Below are 15,862 nucleotides of genomic sequence, written 5' to 3' on the forward strand. Positions count from 1 at the left end.
TTTTAAATTCCGAATGAATACTAAATGCATCTATTTAGGTGAAAGAGTTGGACTGTAAGTTAGGTGAAACTTTAATTTATGCGTATCAAATCATATGATAGGGAAAGATTGATAACCTTAAAAAACACGCAAGTTTACCAAAACAAAATGCAGACACCGTTCTTATTTATGATGAAAAAAAATCTCTTTGCCTTCATCTTTTTAGATTCTCACAATCAATTTTGATTCCATCAAAGTGGTAGGTAAAAGAGCAGTCAAATGCTCTTGGATGGTTTTTAATGATTAAAGCTGCTTCACCTTTTTTCCAAGAAGCTTTGGAAGAGAGGTGAATTGTCTTTAAAAATGAAATACAAGGCAAGTCCAGTCGACTGCTTTTATTTGAACCTACTTGGATTTCTACACTTAAATAAGAGTCTTTTGGAGTTTTTTTAATTCATCATAGTTTTTAAAAATCACCTGAGTACCAAATGCAAGAACATTCACTTAGACAGTTCATCAACTGACCAAACGATAATAATAAAAATGTACTTTAACCATTCAAATGTTGTTAGTTCTAGGAGGCATCTTTAATGAGATGCCATGTGTTTATCAGTGCTGCCCTCTAGTGAGGCAAGTGATGGAAGTTACTTTAAGTGCACATACATGTACACAAACACATACAAAATAACAACTACATTTTTAAACTCATTTTATTATATGACTTTGTCATTACCTTTATTCATGGTTAACATACAGTCATTCATATAGAGAACAAATGAGCTTTTTTAATTACTTTTACTTAACTTAAAAATGTACACTCTCCTCTGTGACCCCAAAGAAGAGAAAAATATCTTCTTTTTTTTTCAAAAGTATTGTCTCTTATTTCAACATTTTCCACACTGATGGAAAAATATCCTTCTTTTCCTTCTGCTGCAGTTTGTTTTGCCTTAATTTGAATGAGTGGATGAAGATGCAAAGCAACATGATGAACACACTGCTTCCAGCTGGAAACAGAAGCTGTGTTTGGAAGCCAAATGTTACACATGAGAAGAACACACCATCATTTTTGTCTTCATTCTTCCAAACGTACAGTGAATACACACCCTTTTTTTCACACACTTTGAACCCTTAAAGGTAAGAAAAAAAATAACAAGCCCTCAAAACAATGGATTAATAATTAAATAAAAAATAAAAATACAACTTTGCAACAATCTATCTACAATCATCAGTGCACATGGAAAGAGCAAGGCAGAGGATAAATTATTGGACATCATCGAAAAAATGTGTTGTTTTTTTTTTCATCTGGACAGTTTTCACATCACATTTTTACATTCTCGTAAAGAGCGCTTCTTTGTAAGTTACCCCTGAAAGTGGCTGAAATCTGCACAAACAGGGAAATAAAGCAGCACCTAGTTTTCAAAACAGAACACACTCAAGCCCTCTGCCATAGACTGTAAACCATGATTAATTCATTTCTCATTTTCTTCTTTTTTAACACAAAATTTGTAAAAAAAAAAAAAAGTAGAGGGCTATTTCTGGCAAACCAGGCTGCAGAGGATTAGGATTGGCAAGCAGCCTCGTTAGTTAATTTGCTGCAGACAGCAGACAATTAAGCATGTCCCCGGAGGCCAGGTGCCAGTCATCCACGGAGGCGTTGCTGTTGATGTGTGGGAGCTTTTTCTGTAGCCTTTTGTCCAATCTGGATGGAATTGAGTGGACGGCAAAAGGCATAAGTGTGGAACAGGAGGGCACCTGTGAAGGACCTCTTTGTGATTCCTTCCAGAGAATGGATGATAAAATAATCATCTAGTAAATAGCAAAAACCGGCCTGTCACATGTTTTTTTTGATGAAAAAAAAATCACTAACAAGAAAAAAATTTGGCTGGTTTTATTGAAGCATACCATTAGCATTAATAACCTTTTTAAACCGTTGCACCTGAGTCATGATTCAGGCATACGTGAATGAATGAGGTTGTTGTGGGCTCAAAGCAAAACATGGATTCAGTGTTTGGAGCAACAAAAGCAGCACCACTTTAAGAAACTGTTTTGACATGTACACAACGTCAGACACAAAAATACAAAGACACATGCGGACTCAAGCATCATCTTGGCCTGACCTCTTCCTACTGGCTGAGATTTTTTTTTTTTTCTGGTCTGCGACGCATGCCTGGCATGAACGTAGCAATACAATAGTTGGTATGACCAGCAGAAGGCTTGGTTGAAATTTGAACACAGTTGAAAAGCAAAGAGTCGTGTTCTGTGTCTATCTTTATATAGACTAAAATGTTACAAGTAATGATCACTGCTCAGAAAATGATTTGCCACAAAATTAATTGAAAACATAAGTAAAAGGTAAGCAGAACGCTCTTGTTTGAAGCCAAAGGATCTGTGAGGTGGACTGGGAGTCAGCTTTGAAAGTGGGACAGTGCTTTTTAACTACCACATTCCTTCACATACACACACCACATTTTAAATCAAGCTGCCAATAGAATGGAGCTATAAAACCAGGCATACCGAATGCCAAGTGAAATAGAAAAAAACAGAGACACTCATCATACTTGACCAAAAAACAAAAAATTAAATAAAAGAAAGCCCCCTTCACTGACCTCATGTAAAAGCAAAAGTGCAAATTAAATCAAAACAGTCCCATCCTTTTTTTCAATATTGGATTCTTATAGGGAATGCTGGGAATTTGAACCCTCCTGTACTAACATTCATCATCACCCCCACATTCTGCCTCATTCTAAACCCTCATTTTACAGTCTGTTTCAATCCAGGCCAGAAAACCAAAGAGATTCAGATTACAAGTAACACAAATCAAACAGAAATAAATGGAGTCCACAAATGTAAGTTAATGCATGCTCTGAGACGCTCCGTCTGCAACTGGGAGGCTAACAGGAAGCCAGCGGGCGGAAATGTCATGTTCAAGGCTTTGAATATGATTTCACAATCAGCTTTTCTTTGTTCCAGCCAAGCTAAATCTTTTCTCCACGCCCACTTGGCAGGCCAGAGAGAACGACACATCCAGAGTGAATGGCCATTCAGGATCAGCACAAGTTCTGGCGCTGATACTGAACCGGGCCAGGCTTGATCTTGTACGGCTCCTCTTGCATGGCGTCGTAATCATGGTTTGTTTTACCTGTCTGACCCAGGTCCACACATAAAAGCCAACTGGACTTCTCAGCTTTTCAAATTGGCTTCATCTTCAGTTTAGTTATGAAGCACTGAGGGTTTAAATGTGTAAAAAATTTAGCTGACTGGGCCAAATGAAATCCTACAGATTAAAGAAATGCACACTTCTGCATTGTACTGTTGCAGGGTTGCAAACCCAGCCAAAGATGGTAGTAGTCAGTGACAAAGAAACCCATATGTTCATCACTCCCCTCCTGTTTGTGATGGCACTTGCTTTGCAGCCAGGTGTTGGCCAGACTGCTTTTCTGCCCCCTGGAGCATGCATGTGTCACTGCATCCATCTGTCTGGGCTGTGCAGCAGCTCTGACTTTCATATGTCTGATCACAGCATATGGACCCCTGTACCAAATTTGTTTGATAATATCAATCCCAATGCCAACAATCTGTTCTTGAACAGATTCACAAATGTGACTCATCAACTCAGACACGTTTTCTATTAATTTAACCACATTTTGGTAAAGCGATGTAAACTCAGCTCACTGTAAGTCACTTAAAAATCCTACTGATCCAAGTGTTGTAGAATGCTGGGTTTTTTTTTCTTACTCAGATTGGGTAACACATACACTTTAACCCAACTGGTGTTTGCAAACTGTTAAATTACCCAGCTGAAGCCTGAAAACCAGAGGTTGCACATTAACATACCAAAGATGATTAATTCTAGTGAGTTTTTGTTCCAGGTGAAATCCTGCTGAAACGACTGTGAAGATTGATTTTCCTATTTACAGTTTTAGGGAGAAAAAACAAATTATCTGAGCTTCATAGGAAGCTTTCAGTTACCCTCCTTTAAAATACTTAAAACTGTGAAGCTTCAAGAGCTCAAAAGAGCGTTCAGAAAACCTCAAGTCATCTTCAACTCCCCATGGGAACAACTTCAAGTCAACCGGGACGTCTGTCTCTTAGATTGCTGGCCTGAATGAGGCCTGTGTTTCTTAGAAAAAAGATCATTTGCTGGAAGGGATCCAAAGCAGTGAAATCATGCAAGTCTTGCAGACAAGCAGCCAGCCAGGGAGTGCGAGAGCAAAAACACAGATGAGGGGGGGTTACTGGTGAAGGGGGGGTCACATACTTGTAGCATAAGTGAACGAGGTATAAAGACAGCAGTCAAAGACAGCCCATTGTTTGATCTATTTATGGTTGTATTTCTTTTAGGTCATTTGTCAAAAATACTATACTTATACTTTATTCAAAGGTTTAAATAAATGCTAAGCAATTTCTGCTCTACTAGGAAGCTGTGGGCAAAAGAGGGAACCTGATGGAATCTGCAATTTAAAGAAAAATAAACTTCTTGTTTTTGATATTAATAAAGCTGCAGAGCATTACTCCAATTCTACCTGCAGCTGACTCACTTAATGTATTCCCCCTCATCTCAGCAACAGCAGCCGGTGGCAGTTTACTGCAGAACTGCTGGCAGGTTTTTGCTACAAATTAAAAGCTTGTATCTTTGGCAAAAATGCTGTAACACAAAAATCAGAAAGACCTGTAAAATCCCAAAGCAATAAAGAGTTTGTGACTTTCTGCTGCGGCTTTTATCTTTTCTATACCCTGTAGCTTTAAAGCATCTATGTGGACATTTCCCTGTGGGGGAATGTCTACATCACAGCATAACCCATGCAGATGCTCAGTTTCTGAATCTGCATCTGCAGCTCCATCGCCTATTGTCATGAAAAAATACATAGGGTGAGAATGAATAAAAGAATACATGAATTCTTTGCTTTTGTTTCAATGCAGGATCTATTTGCATTTGTTTGACTTTAAATACGAAAAATACAGGTTGTTCTCTAAATGGTTTGTGTTTAGACACACAGATTTTTCCTAGAATGTCACAGTTGCATCCACATTTCTATTTTTCTTTCGTCTCTCTTTTCTTTTTTAATTGCATCATCCATTGCATAGTGTTAAATGCAATAGATAATAAGGATGTTTAAGCAGTGGTATTCTTCATGTTGAACATTTCACTCACCTGGAAGTTTATTTTTGAGAGATTTCAGAGACATATTCACATTTAGTGTAAGCCCTGTTTCTCAACTTACTGGTGTTGATGTGATCATGACCAAAGGTAAGTGCAGCAGGAAAACCTAACATTAAAATGCTGTCACAAATAGCTTGGTGCTTTTAAGACCTACCTCTAGCTGGCTACAACTTGCTGAAGTGCCCTTAGGCAAACTTTAACTTTAAATTTGGAGATGAGGCTCTTTAAAACCTTGCAGTGCAATTGGGGCAACTCAGGCTGCTCTGCAATATGGCGACGTAACTACCGGTAAATATGCTAGTTTACACATTTCCTTTTTACCAGCTCTCTTAACTTGACCAGGTCTGCAGTGCAGCAAGAAGGTTTTCATCAATGTTGTCCCTTTTTTCTTTCTGTAGACAGCTGAGACTGCATTAGCTTTGTGTGCAAACAGCTTGATTTTTATTTTATTTTGCATCATATTTTAATAATGTTTTTTTGCACTCTTTTCTCCTTTTATGCATTAAATAATGCACACAATAATCCTTCCCAAAACTCCAGTGGTCTTACCATTGGCACAAAATTTCTGTTTGTTGGTCGTTTTGACTCTTCATTGGTTCTGAGACTAAAAAGAAGAGCTCTTCCACCCCAGGTTGTGTGGTCCAAACCAGAGTTTTGCTTTACTTCAGATAGATTCCCTTTCTATTGGCAGATATGAAAGTTCCTCTGAAATTTAGTGAAGCCAATTTCTTTTTAAGTACTTGATGTTTGTAGGCAGTTTGGACCACTTTCAGAGGAATAGGGAGTGAAAGTAAAGCACATTTTGGGGCATTTCCCAGTCGATCAAACTAAACCACCTGGATTTATTCTAGTGTTAAAAATACCCCCAAGGGAAGAGTTCCTCCGGGATTCCACCAACTGTTGATCCCTGCCACCAAACTACCAATCTACGCCTTGGAGGATGACCTAAGGCTCTTAACAAAGCCAGGTACTTCTCAAGGGATCATCACCATGGCGATAACAGACAATAGGCCCGGTGAAGCAACCCCAGCTCATCTTTTAGCAAAACTCTTAAAAACCATGAGTCACCACTGTTACGCCCTAAACCACACAAAAGCATACAGACTTGCAGACATGTGAGTGTGCAGCAGATGTGCAGTCAGACTGCAGAAGAGGGTTGAGTGAGTCTGAGTTAATTGTGTCTTGATAGGGCTTTAAACATACATACCCCATTAGTCTGCTATGTGACGCTTCTGTTGCATTCCTGAAAGGGCGTTTCAGCAAGGCACATTTTCTGTCCTTTCTTTGTTGAGAAAATAAAACCTTGGCAGCAACAATTTGATTACACAGAGAGGTTATCCTTAATTACAGCCGCAAGAGCAGATGACAGGTGAGTATTTTGTTTAAATGACTTTAGAAAGTTTCTCTTTTGGGTGGTTGCAGAGAAATCCTGAATATTTTGTTAGAAGAGACTCAAAAGAATCTGATTTTCTATGATTTGGGGAAGTGCAGTCTTGTCTAGAGTGTGTCCTGTCTCAATAGCTGAAACCTGTTTTACCTTTATCTCAATCATGATATGTCTTTCAAAATGCAAAGGAATTGAATTTAAAAGAAAAATAAATAAGGCTTAAACTTAGTACTGTTTGCATAACTCTTATTTTCTTAAAGTTTCTCTGCAGCTTCTTCAGATTTAGACACTTTTTTGGCTCTACACTCCAAACCCCAAACAGCTGCTCCCGCAGGAAACACAACACTGACCCCAAACAACTGTCAGCCGCCTGCTGGCTAATCTTATTTTCCCGCCAAGCGCGTACAGCCGGGAAGAGCAAGCTTATTGACAAACTGAGTGGTATGAGCAGAGGAATAGTGCAATCTGTGCATGCCTCTGACTTCTAACATAAAGTATTAGTATCAAACTCTGACCTTTTAGACAAATCTTCATCCCTTAAATCACTCATCACCTTTCTGGCTTAAAACTGTTTACAATTTTGGAGGATCTTTCATTTTAAAACAGAATCAAGCCTAGGGCTGAGAAAACACAATCAGTAAACCCTATTAAGAAGGGAAGAAAACGATATTAGATTTAAACAGAAAAAAAAACATTAACTCTGTTCTATTTATAGTATTCCTTGTAGTATTTAAAATTCAAATATTTGGTTTCTTTGTTTTTGAAAAGATCCTTAAATGACCCAAAACCACATTGCACATCCATAGAGGCCAGCCTGCCGAATCATCCACAACAAAAAGTTCCACCAAATGAGGTGGAGTGGGGATTTTTATGCATTTTTACCACAAGGACAGCTGTTCACAGCTGGGGGATAAACAAGAACCACATATGCCAAGTCATTCACTCCTGGGAAGGGATGCAAAGATTAGTGAAGCGTGGAACTGTGAGGGTGCAGTTTCAAAAACAAGTTTAATTTCATGGAGGTCAGTGAATAAAGGTTAACTTTAGCAACTATTGTGAAAAAAGAAGAAAAAGGAAGCGAAAAGAGCAAGTGCAGGACAAAAGGAGAAGATCTGAAGTGTCAGAGGCTCCGCAACTGAAAGGTTTTATCAGCAAAACTTTGTCATTGCTGACCTCATCTCAGAACTACAGCTCCTTCACTGACACACATCCACCCACGCATCTTAACAAAACCAGACCTGTGTTTTACATATTTTAGTTTCCAAGGAAACAAAAGGAATGCCAGCTACTAAGCTGACAGACTTAAAAAATGGAAGGTGGTGTTTTATCCAACTTGTCTCAGATGGTTACTGACGGGGCAAAGGATTATAGACAAAGCAGTCATTTATTCTCAAGGAAACATGCATGCACACACTCATCCGTGTAAAATGCATTCTGCCTCTTTAACATCACTGCACTTCTCCTTCCATAATGCCTCTTGCTCTCTTGCTGTGTGTCATGTTAGGGCAATGTAAACATAATTCTGTCTCATCCTTGAGGAGAAATTGTTATTTTCGTGTTCCTTTCTACGATTCCCCACCATTTTCATTTTCCAAAACACTACAACACAAAGACAAGACAACGCACAGTTTTTACAAACACACAAGCAAGTCTAAGGTGCATGGCGATGAATGTGAGTGGACGTGTTTTGGTGCTCTTAGGAGGATTTCTATTTTTCCTGCAGACTTGAGAATGTGATCACATCAGTTAGAGTTCGATTCTGCAATGATATCATGACTTATGGCAGGAAGACATCTGAAGGTAGAGACTGAAGCAGTAATGTGAGCTGAACTGTAAACCTTGGTAAACGCAGACAAAAACAACAATTCTTCACTTTGAGTGTCAAATTTCAATAAATTTGGCTCCTTAAGATCCCTGTTTTCCCTCTTTTTTTTTCTTTTTTTTTTTTTAAGTAAGCTGCCCTTTCCTCTCAGAGAACTGGTGTGTCCAACTGGACGGTTTGAAAAGCAAAAAAATGGACAGAATACTGTAAGAAAGCTATTTTGGCCTCTTCCAAGACAAAGAATAATGGTGTGATGCTGTACTGTAGATCCAGTGGTTGTATCCTCTTGATGTTCTCTTAGTCATGATTGGTGTGGAAAAAAGTACTCCCTTTTTGACCCCAGAGCAATCATTTTTCAGACCCCAAACTCATGGGTGTTGTCCAAAGCTTAGTGCCAATCCTTCACTCAGGGTCTCTTCACATAACTGTCCCTTGTTGAAGTTGAAAGTCTCACTTTTTCGGGTCACTGTAAGGGTTTTTCAGGAGGTAGCTGTACTGGTCATAGTGCTCTAGCATGTACTTAGGTGCATACATATGCTCTTTTGAGTCTGCAGGGGGGTACTCCTGCATGGAGCCATCAAACCAACCCCCTGTCTTGATTAGATTCCGGATGTAATCAAGGTCACGCTTGTCTTCGTAGTCCCCCCACCGAGGAAAGTCGCCGTTCTGTGCTGACACCAGCTTAAAATAGATCCCTTCAGGTTTGAAGCACCAAGAGCAATGCCAACCAGCATAGTGGAAGGGACTGCCAACAGACCACTGAACCAGGATGTGGCCCGTGTCATTCTCATACTTCCTGAAACCAGGCATGGTGTAGTAATCACGTCGACGCAATTTGATGCCATCACCTTCGTAGACTTGGCGGAGCATTCCCACAGTGCAGCCTGATATCACCTCTAAAGACCCAAATTGCTTCCAAAAAAAGCCATACAACGACTGCACATGAAGAGGAAAGAAAAAAAAAAATCAAAATTACAAACTGTTTGACATCAACAACATTCAACAACATTTAACCAGAAGACGGACTGCTGGTACCTTGCGCATGTGGATGGCAAAAGGTTCCGTCCAACCATCAAACAGCTTGAGGAAGAGGAGGCCCTCGTGTGCTGGGATTTCATCTGCGTCATTGATGATGAAGACATCGTCTGGTCTTAAACCTACCACCCTGGACATGCCGTTTCTTGTCAGAAAAGTACGCAAGTAGTCATCAGCAATCCAACCATCCTGCCGCCCCCCGTCTGGAAAATGGTCAAGGAACACGTAGAGGATCTTGTGACGTATGTAGTTGTATGTACCATTAAGGAGAAGGCGCAGGAAACTAGAGGGATGACAAGAGCAAAATTACCAACGTGTACAAAAACATGCTTCAACACCTTCCATTGTTGTTTTATTTGGGCATTGTTGTATTAATATTGGCTACCAATTGGATTTTATTCTTAACCCTTTTTCTATTTTTGTGTGTCTACTTTCATGTTTTATGCGTGTTTTTCATGCTTTGCTGCCAAATAGAAGTCAAAAGAGCAATAAATAAAAAAGGACATTCATATTTAATGTTAGTCGTTGATATTAGGGCTTCCTTTCTGTTGTTTAATGTTCTTCAACATCAATCTTTGCTTCAGTGATGATAAAGAAGCAGATTTAGGCATTGATGCATTGTGTTGGGATTTTTGACGCTCTTGCAATAGAAAAAAAACAGGAAAGGAAGCATGTCAAACTGGTTTTTATGACCTGATAAGGCTCTGTTTGTAATGTGACATCATGACCCCAAAAATGTCATGTTTATATGCTATCTAAATGATATGAACTGCTTCCCTTCTGTTTATTAAAGTTCTTGATATGTTTATTGCAATTGTTATTATTTGTTTTAGTTACAACTTCCAACCACAGCCTTGAATTCCCCACCACATTTTAGGCTTGATGGTCATGTTTCCTCTTACCCCCATCATTTTTGATATGATATCAGAATGAGCACAAGTAAATTGTGGAAGCTTTGTATTCAGCTGCAACCTTGGATAGAATAAATGTGTTATAGAAGTCAGAAATCTCCTAATCAAGTTCCTTATAAAAACATAAAAGAAACCCCCATTACCTCTGCCATCACAATTCTTCACAGTCTATCTACTGCTCTGATAAGCCGTATTTGTGTTTTTACCAAGTGAAATGTGTAAATTACAGATTAGTTTTACTTTCGCCTTGTCAGTCCATAGGTTTTCCAGTAGTCACTACCTTTGTCACTATGGAGCAATAAACTCCAACTTAATTTGTTTTTAAAAAGACTTACAACTTTTTGATTTTTTAATGGGAAAAATGCATTCAATCAGAACAAAAAAGCCCATTTTATTTGAAGGTGCCTTTCTGGCACTCAAGAACACTGCAACATTTAAAAACAACAATAAAAGCATAATACACACAAGTGCAACAACCTCAGAGAGGTTAAAAGGAGAAATTGCTGTTTTGTTTGGGGATTGAAAGGAAGTTTAAACAGTTATGACTTGAATGAGGATGTGAAAAAGAGTGAGAAAGGTCAGGGAAGCACGAGGAGCTGAGCAGCTGATGGCTCACGGTGGCGAGGCGAGACGTGGGACGAACAAGTGAATTGAGGGAAACAGTCGAACAAAACAGGATGGAGTGGAGATGCAGAAGAGATCTGAGGGATATGGAGGAGGGAGGTTGTTAGCAGTTTGAAAGAAGGTAAAAGGGTTTGGAAATGGGTACGGAGTTGAAGTGGGAGCCAGTGGAGCTGCTGGAGAACTAGGGTGACTTTAGTAAATGGAGGGGTAGGGGTGACATGAGCAGCTAAACTCTGGGTTTCTACTGGCAATCCATCAATGGTATAACCTGCATTATGCCTTATTCACATGCACAAACACAGGGGTAGACCCAAACAAGTGCAGCGGGTTGTCCGGGCCCATGGAGGGTCGTAAACAGATGTGGCAGCATCTTAAAGGGGGTGCAGGTGTGTCTTGCAGTTCTCTTGTTGGTGTCGTGCAGCCTCATAAGGGACATCATAAAAATGGGACATACCACTGTTGTGTTTGTGGTAAGGGTATGGGGAATTATTTTAAGGATAGTGTAAGTTATACGCAGTTATGATGCTCTCATACGGTGCCCGTATGCCACATTCTAGTCATTAGTGAGGTGCGCGCACTGACTCCATACTGACTGCGTCCAAATGCGGCACGCATGGGATGTGCAGGTGACACATAAGTGCCATAAGATGTCCACAAAGACTACACTGTTTAATTTTATCATTTCTAACAGTCAGGCTATAGGCAAAAAGCCCACTTATCACTCATCAAGCCTTTTCCAACTGTAGGAAACAGACATGCACTAGTAGAAAAGGAAAAAAAGGAGTCCCTATGTAAACAATGTTTAGCATGTTCTTGAATGTGTGCCAATTACTCTGTGAAACAGAAAAGAAAAAGAGGAAAAAATGACGTTTGATCTTACCTAAGAGGCCGTTTCTCCCCATAGGCAGTGAAGTTGGATTCACATATAAGGAACAGGTCGACAGCCTGATGAAGCTCGTGAAAGCGTGCATGCAGCAGGTCAAACTCATGGTTCACATTGATAGCATTAATCACCCTCCGCGGGGTCTCTCTGGGAGTTAGTCGCTCCTTGGTTGGCAGGTTGGAGTGGTACACCATAGTTGGAACCCCGCAGTAAGGTCCATGCCATCCTGGCCGACAAACACACTTGACAAGCCGCTTCCCCCCACTCCGAGCTCGCATCTTAGTCTTTGGAGACATGGAGGGCCGCTCCTTGAGCTGCAGAGGTTTCCGCTGCGCAGCAGCCCCCTCAGCAGCCATATTCGATTCAGCCCCAACCATTTTGATGGCATCATCCTTCTGGGAGGCCATCTCTGTCCCCTGTTTGAAGCAAAGGGCTCCAGCTTTGGTGCTGACAAAGTAAGACGTTTTGTCATCCTGGAGCCTGTGAGTGCGAGTGTGAAGGTCCCCCATGGATTTTAAGGGGCCCCACTGTTGGTTGTCCAGGAACACTGCTATGTGTGCCCTTCCTAAATGTGCTTTTGGATGTTCTCGCTCAAAATGTTTGGCATGGTAGACTTCCGCTTCCCCCTAGGAAAAAACATATAATGAATAAATACAGTGACTGTCAACAAGACTGTCTGTGATGCATTGTTATGTGCTGAAAACAGGAGGGGGGGATGAACTGGAGCTGGGTAAATATTTTAAACAAAAAAAGTAATATTAACTGCAAATAAAATTCAGCCTCCTGAAGAAAATCAATAATTACGAAATAAAGATAAAGGGAACATAGAGCTGGGCGATATGGCCAAAAAAATAAAATCCCGGATTTTTTTTCATTCCAAATTTGATTTTAAATTTTAATCGATTTTTTTCCTCCCTGCTTTTACTGTCCTTAACAAAGATTACAAATGAAGAAATATATTTAACATATTGGCTTTAACAGAAAGTTCAACTGTAAAAATGTCTGTAGAACAATGTAGCAGATGTTTTGTGAGCTACAGCTAGCTTGAGCATCTCAAAGAGAAACACTACACGCACTTAGAGCTGTGACGGTGTCGAATTTTTGATCACCGTGGTGATGAACCACCAGGGGGCGCAGTTAACCCTTGTGCTATCTTAGATGACCCCACCCTTACTTTGAGGTGTTCTCCCTACCATGACAAAGGTGGATAAAGGTGGAAAGATTTCATGTAATCCATGGACACCAGTGAAGATCACAAATCATTGAAGAAACAAGGTTCAGAGCACTGTCTAGTGGGTCTAGATGACCCAACTCCCAACGTTAAAGTGCCTAGGATAGCACAAGGGTTAACCGCAGCCCCCCCCCCAAAAAAAACAAAAAAAGAACAAAACAAACACAAAATCCCCAGACGGCCGCATCGGAAATAAATACAATTACAACGTACTATTCTTTATTAACAAATAACAGTAACAACTAAGACACCCATGAAGAACGCGGGGCAGGAGGCTCCGCCTTTGTTTATACAGACACGTAACTTTGCGCTGCACAAAATAGTTCCCAAACAAACCATGTAATGATATTCATCGAAATCTAACAGTGCGCGTTCATGTTTGGAGTTACGGAGGAGAACAGTTTAACCCCCCCCCCAACGCAAAATCCTCCGGCGGGCACGCACTCAAGACTGCCCGCAGCTTGTAATGGAAATGATTACAATGGAAATTAATAATTACAACGCAGTAAATTTGTCGTATTTCCTCGCGAGACGGAAATGAGGATTAGGATGTATGCTTCTAAAAGCGCGCGCCTGCGTTTGAGTAAAGGGAGCCACGTGCAGCGCAGAGGCAGTGAGAGCGGGCGCCGACGACAGACAGTGACAGGCGCGGTGGGAGAGAAGGAGAGAAGAGTCTGAAAGAAAGAAGGAAAGTCTGAACACAGGACTAGCTGAAAAAGTAAATTATCAGCAAAGATGAATGCGTTTAATGTGTTTACTATAGTTCCAATCACGCACCATATGCAAAACGTAAAAAAGTGCAGTGATGCGGTTATCGTCCCAGCCCTACATGCACTCGGCAGAGCATCTTTGGTAGCAACAGCCTTGAAACACAGATTGTGCTGCATGTGGTTTGATGCTCCAAGTTTGAAGTCACATTTAGCATTTAGCATTGTAGCATCAATGTGTAACGACACCACTGTCTCCAAATCAACACTTTGATTAAACTTTCTGTAGCTAATGTAAGTACAACATGTTTATTCTCCAGTTCTTTCTGGATCCTGTTAAAAATCCTCACATATTCCGCTGCTTCATCGAGTAAGCCCTGGCTGCAGCCTGCAGAATGGGTCAACATAGTGGAATGCTGGAACGCAGAGGAATGTGAACACGCTGTGGAATGTTAACCCCGCCCACATTGAGCCCGTCTGCTGTGGAATGTTAACCCCGCCCACGCTGAGCCTGTGCATTTGATTCACCTTTGTCACAGCAGTTGTGATTGCAGGAAAGGGGAAGAATCAGTGGAGCACATTTTGTGTCATTGTGAATTGTATGAGGAAGAAAGAGAACAGATGGGAAGAAAATTTGAATGGTGCAATTTTTTTTATGTCACTCAAAAAAATGATTCAAGTCCCTCTTTCATGTAACACAATAAAATTATGTTTGTTTTATTTAAAAATATTTATTTTAAAATATTGTATCTACATTTAATTGACCTAACACAAAATGTATTAATAGTTTACCCTATAACTCCAGTAATCCAAAATAATTGAGTTCAAGTAAGGGGCATGCTGTTGAATGCTATTTTCCTGTTTCTCTTTATGCTTTTTGCCATCTCACGGCTACAATTTCTCACCTATTTTAACTATTGAACTTTTAAAATGTTCAACTCCTTCATCTAATGTAATGCCTGGTATGACTATTAGTCCTTCAAATCCTTCGACTTTTCAAAAGTGAAAACTTTAGTTCGTTTTTTCCACGTAAAAAAACGAAACTGTGGCATGAAATCGTTTCAACTCGGCTTCTCCCAATAAGACGATACACGAAGAGCGTCATTTATAGAAATAAGGAATCTATTTATTTTTACCGGCGGCCTTCCGGAGTGTTAGCTCAGTGGCTTAGATAGCGGGTTTATAATACAGAGGTTCGGAGTTCAAATCTGGCTTTAGACTTCTGTTGCATGATCTTTTTCCTTTGCCTTTCTTGATAAAATTGAGTTCGACTAACTCGATTATATTTCGTTACATGGAAGAATTTTCTTTGAGGTGGGGCTACTCATATTTATTGGATGGAAATCCTGCCCCAGAACAATTAAATTGAGTTCATCCAATGAGTTATTTTTTTGAGTCTGTGAGGCCAGACAGAATTTATTAACTCCCTAATACATGCACATGGAAACTTGTAAAAGGCATAAGAAGACAGGAATCACTGTATAAATTCTCTAATTCAATTAAAAAAAAATTTTATTCAGCGCAATGAAAAACAATACAAAGGGGATGATGAATACAAAGAATGCATTAGGAAAATACTAAACTTTAACAAAACAGACTAAACTAAACTGTTATTCCTGCCCTTAGACCCCCCCCCCCCCTTCACGGTAAGGAAAAACTCCTTAAAAACCGGTAGGTGGCAATATTGCACATGGAAACTTGTAAAACCAATGAAGAAGACAGGCTAAATGTGGGCGGGGTTAACATTCCACAGCGTGTGCACATTCCTCAGCGTTCCAGAATTCCACTATGCTGTGCAGTTCTGCAGGCTGCAGCCAGGGGGTAGTTGGCTTCATCCGTTTAAACTGAAGACAAACACAGAGGCCGCTATTCGCGACACATGCGCTAGTGTTTTTTTTTCTCAGCCTCGCTTTTCTTTGCTTTCTGCTGTTTTCACATCTGCACTTTGCAAGAGACCGGCGGACTGACTTTACTCCGAACAACAAAAGCGCAAGAGAGCAGAAAGCTGGGAAAATAAAATCTAAATTCTTCCAAAAATGAAATTACCAAAACAACAAATTCAAATTTATCGATTATTCACTCAGCCCTAAAGGTATGTTGTACATATTCAGGACACAAAGAG

The 15,862-nt window shown here is 40.1% G+C and overlaps 1 protein-coding gene across 3 annotated transcripts in view; it reads right to left on the reverse strand.

Annotated features, from left to right (window-relative positions):
- Positions 1–671: 671 nt before the first annotated feature.
- Positions 672–15,862, reverse strand: part of mgat3 (mannosyl (beta-1,4-)-glycoprotein beta-1,4-N-acetylglucosaminyltransferase) — an 83,485-nt gene continuing 68,294 nt past the window's right edge. For all 3 annotated transcript variants that reach the window (XM_011478417.3, XM_011478411.3, XM_011478412.3), the window contains 3 exons: positions 11,800–12,428; positions 9,385–9,667; positions 672–9,285 (listed from right to left, as the gene is read on the reverse strand). In XM_011478417.3, the coding sequence (XP_011476719.2) occupies positions 8,800–9,285; positions 9,385–9,667; positions 11,800–12,428 (1,398 nt within the window). In that variant the 3' untranslated portion in view covers positions 672–8,799. The remainder of the gene's footprint in view (positions 9,286–9,384; positions 9,668–11,799; positions 12,429–15,862) is intronic.

The sequence above is a fragment of the Oryzias latipes genome, chromosome 1 (genome assembly GCF_002234675.1).
Source record: "Oryzias latipes chromosome 1, ASM223467v1".
Lineage (NCBI taxonomy): Eukaryota > Metazoa > Chordata > Actinopteri > Beloniformes > Adrianichthyidae > Oryzias > Oryzias latipes.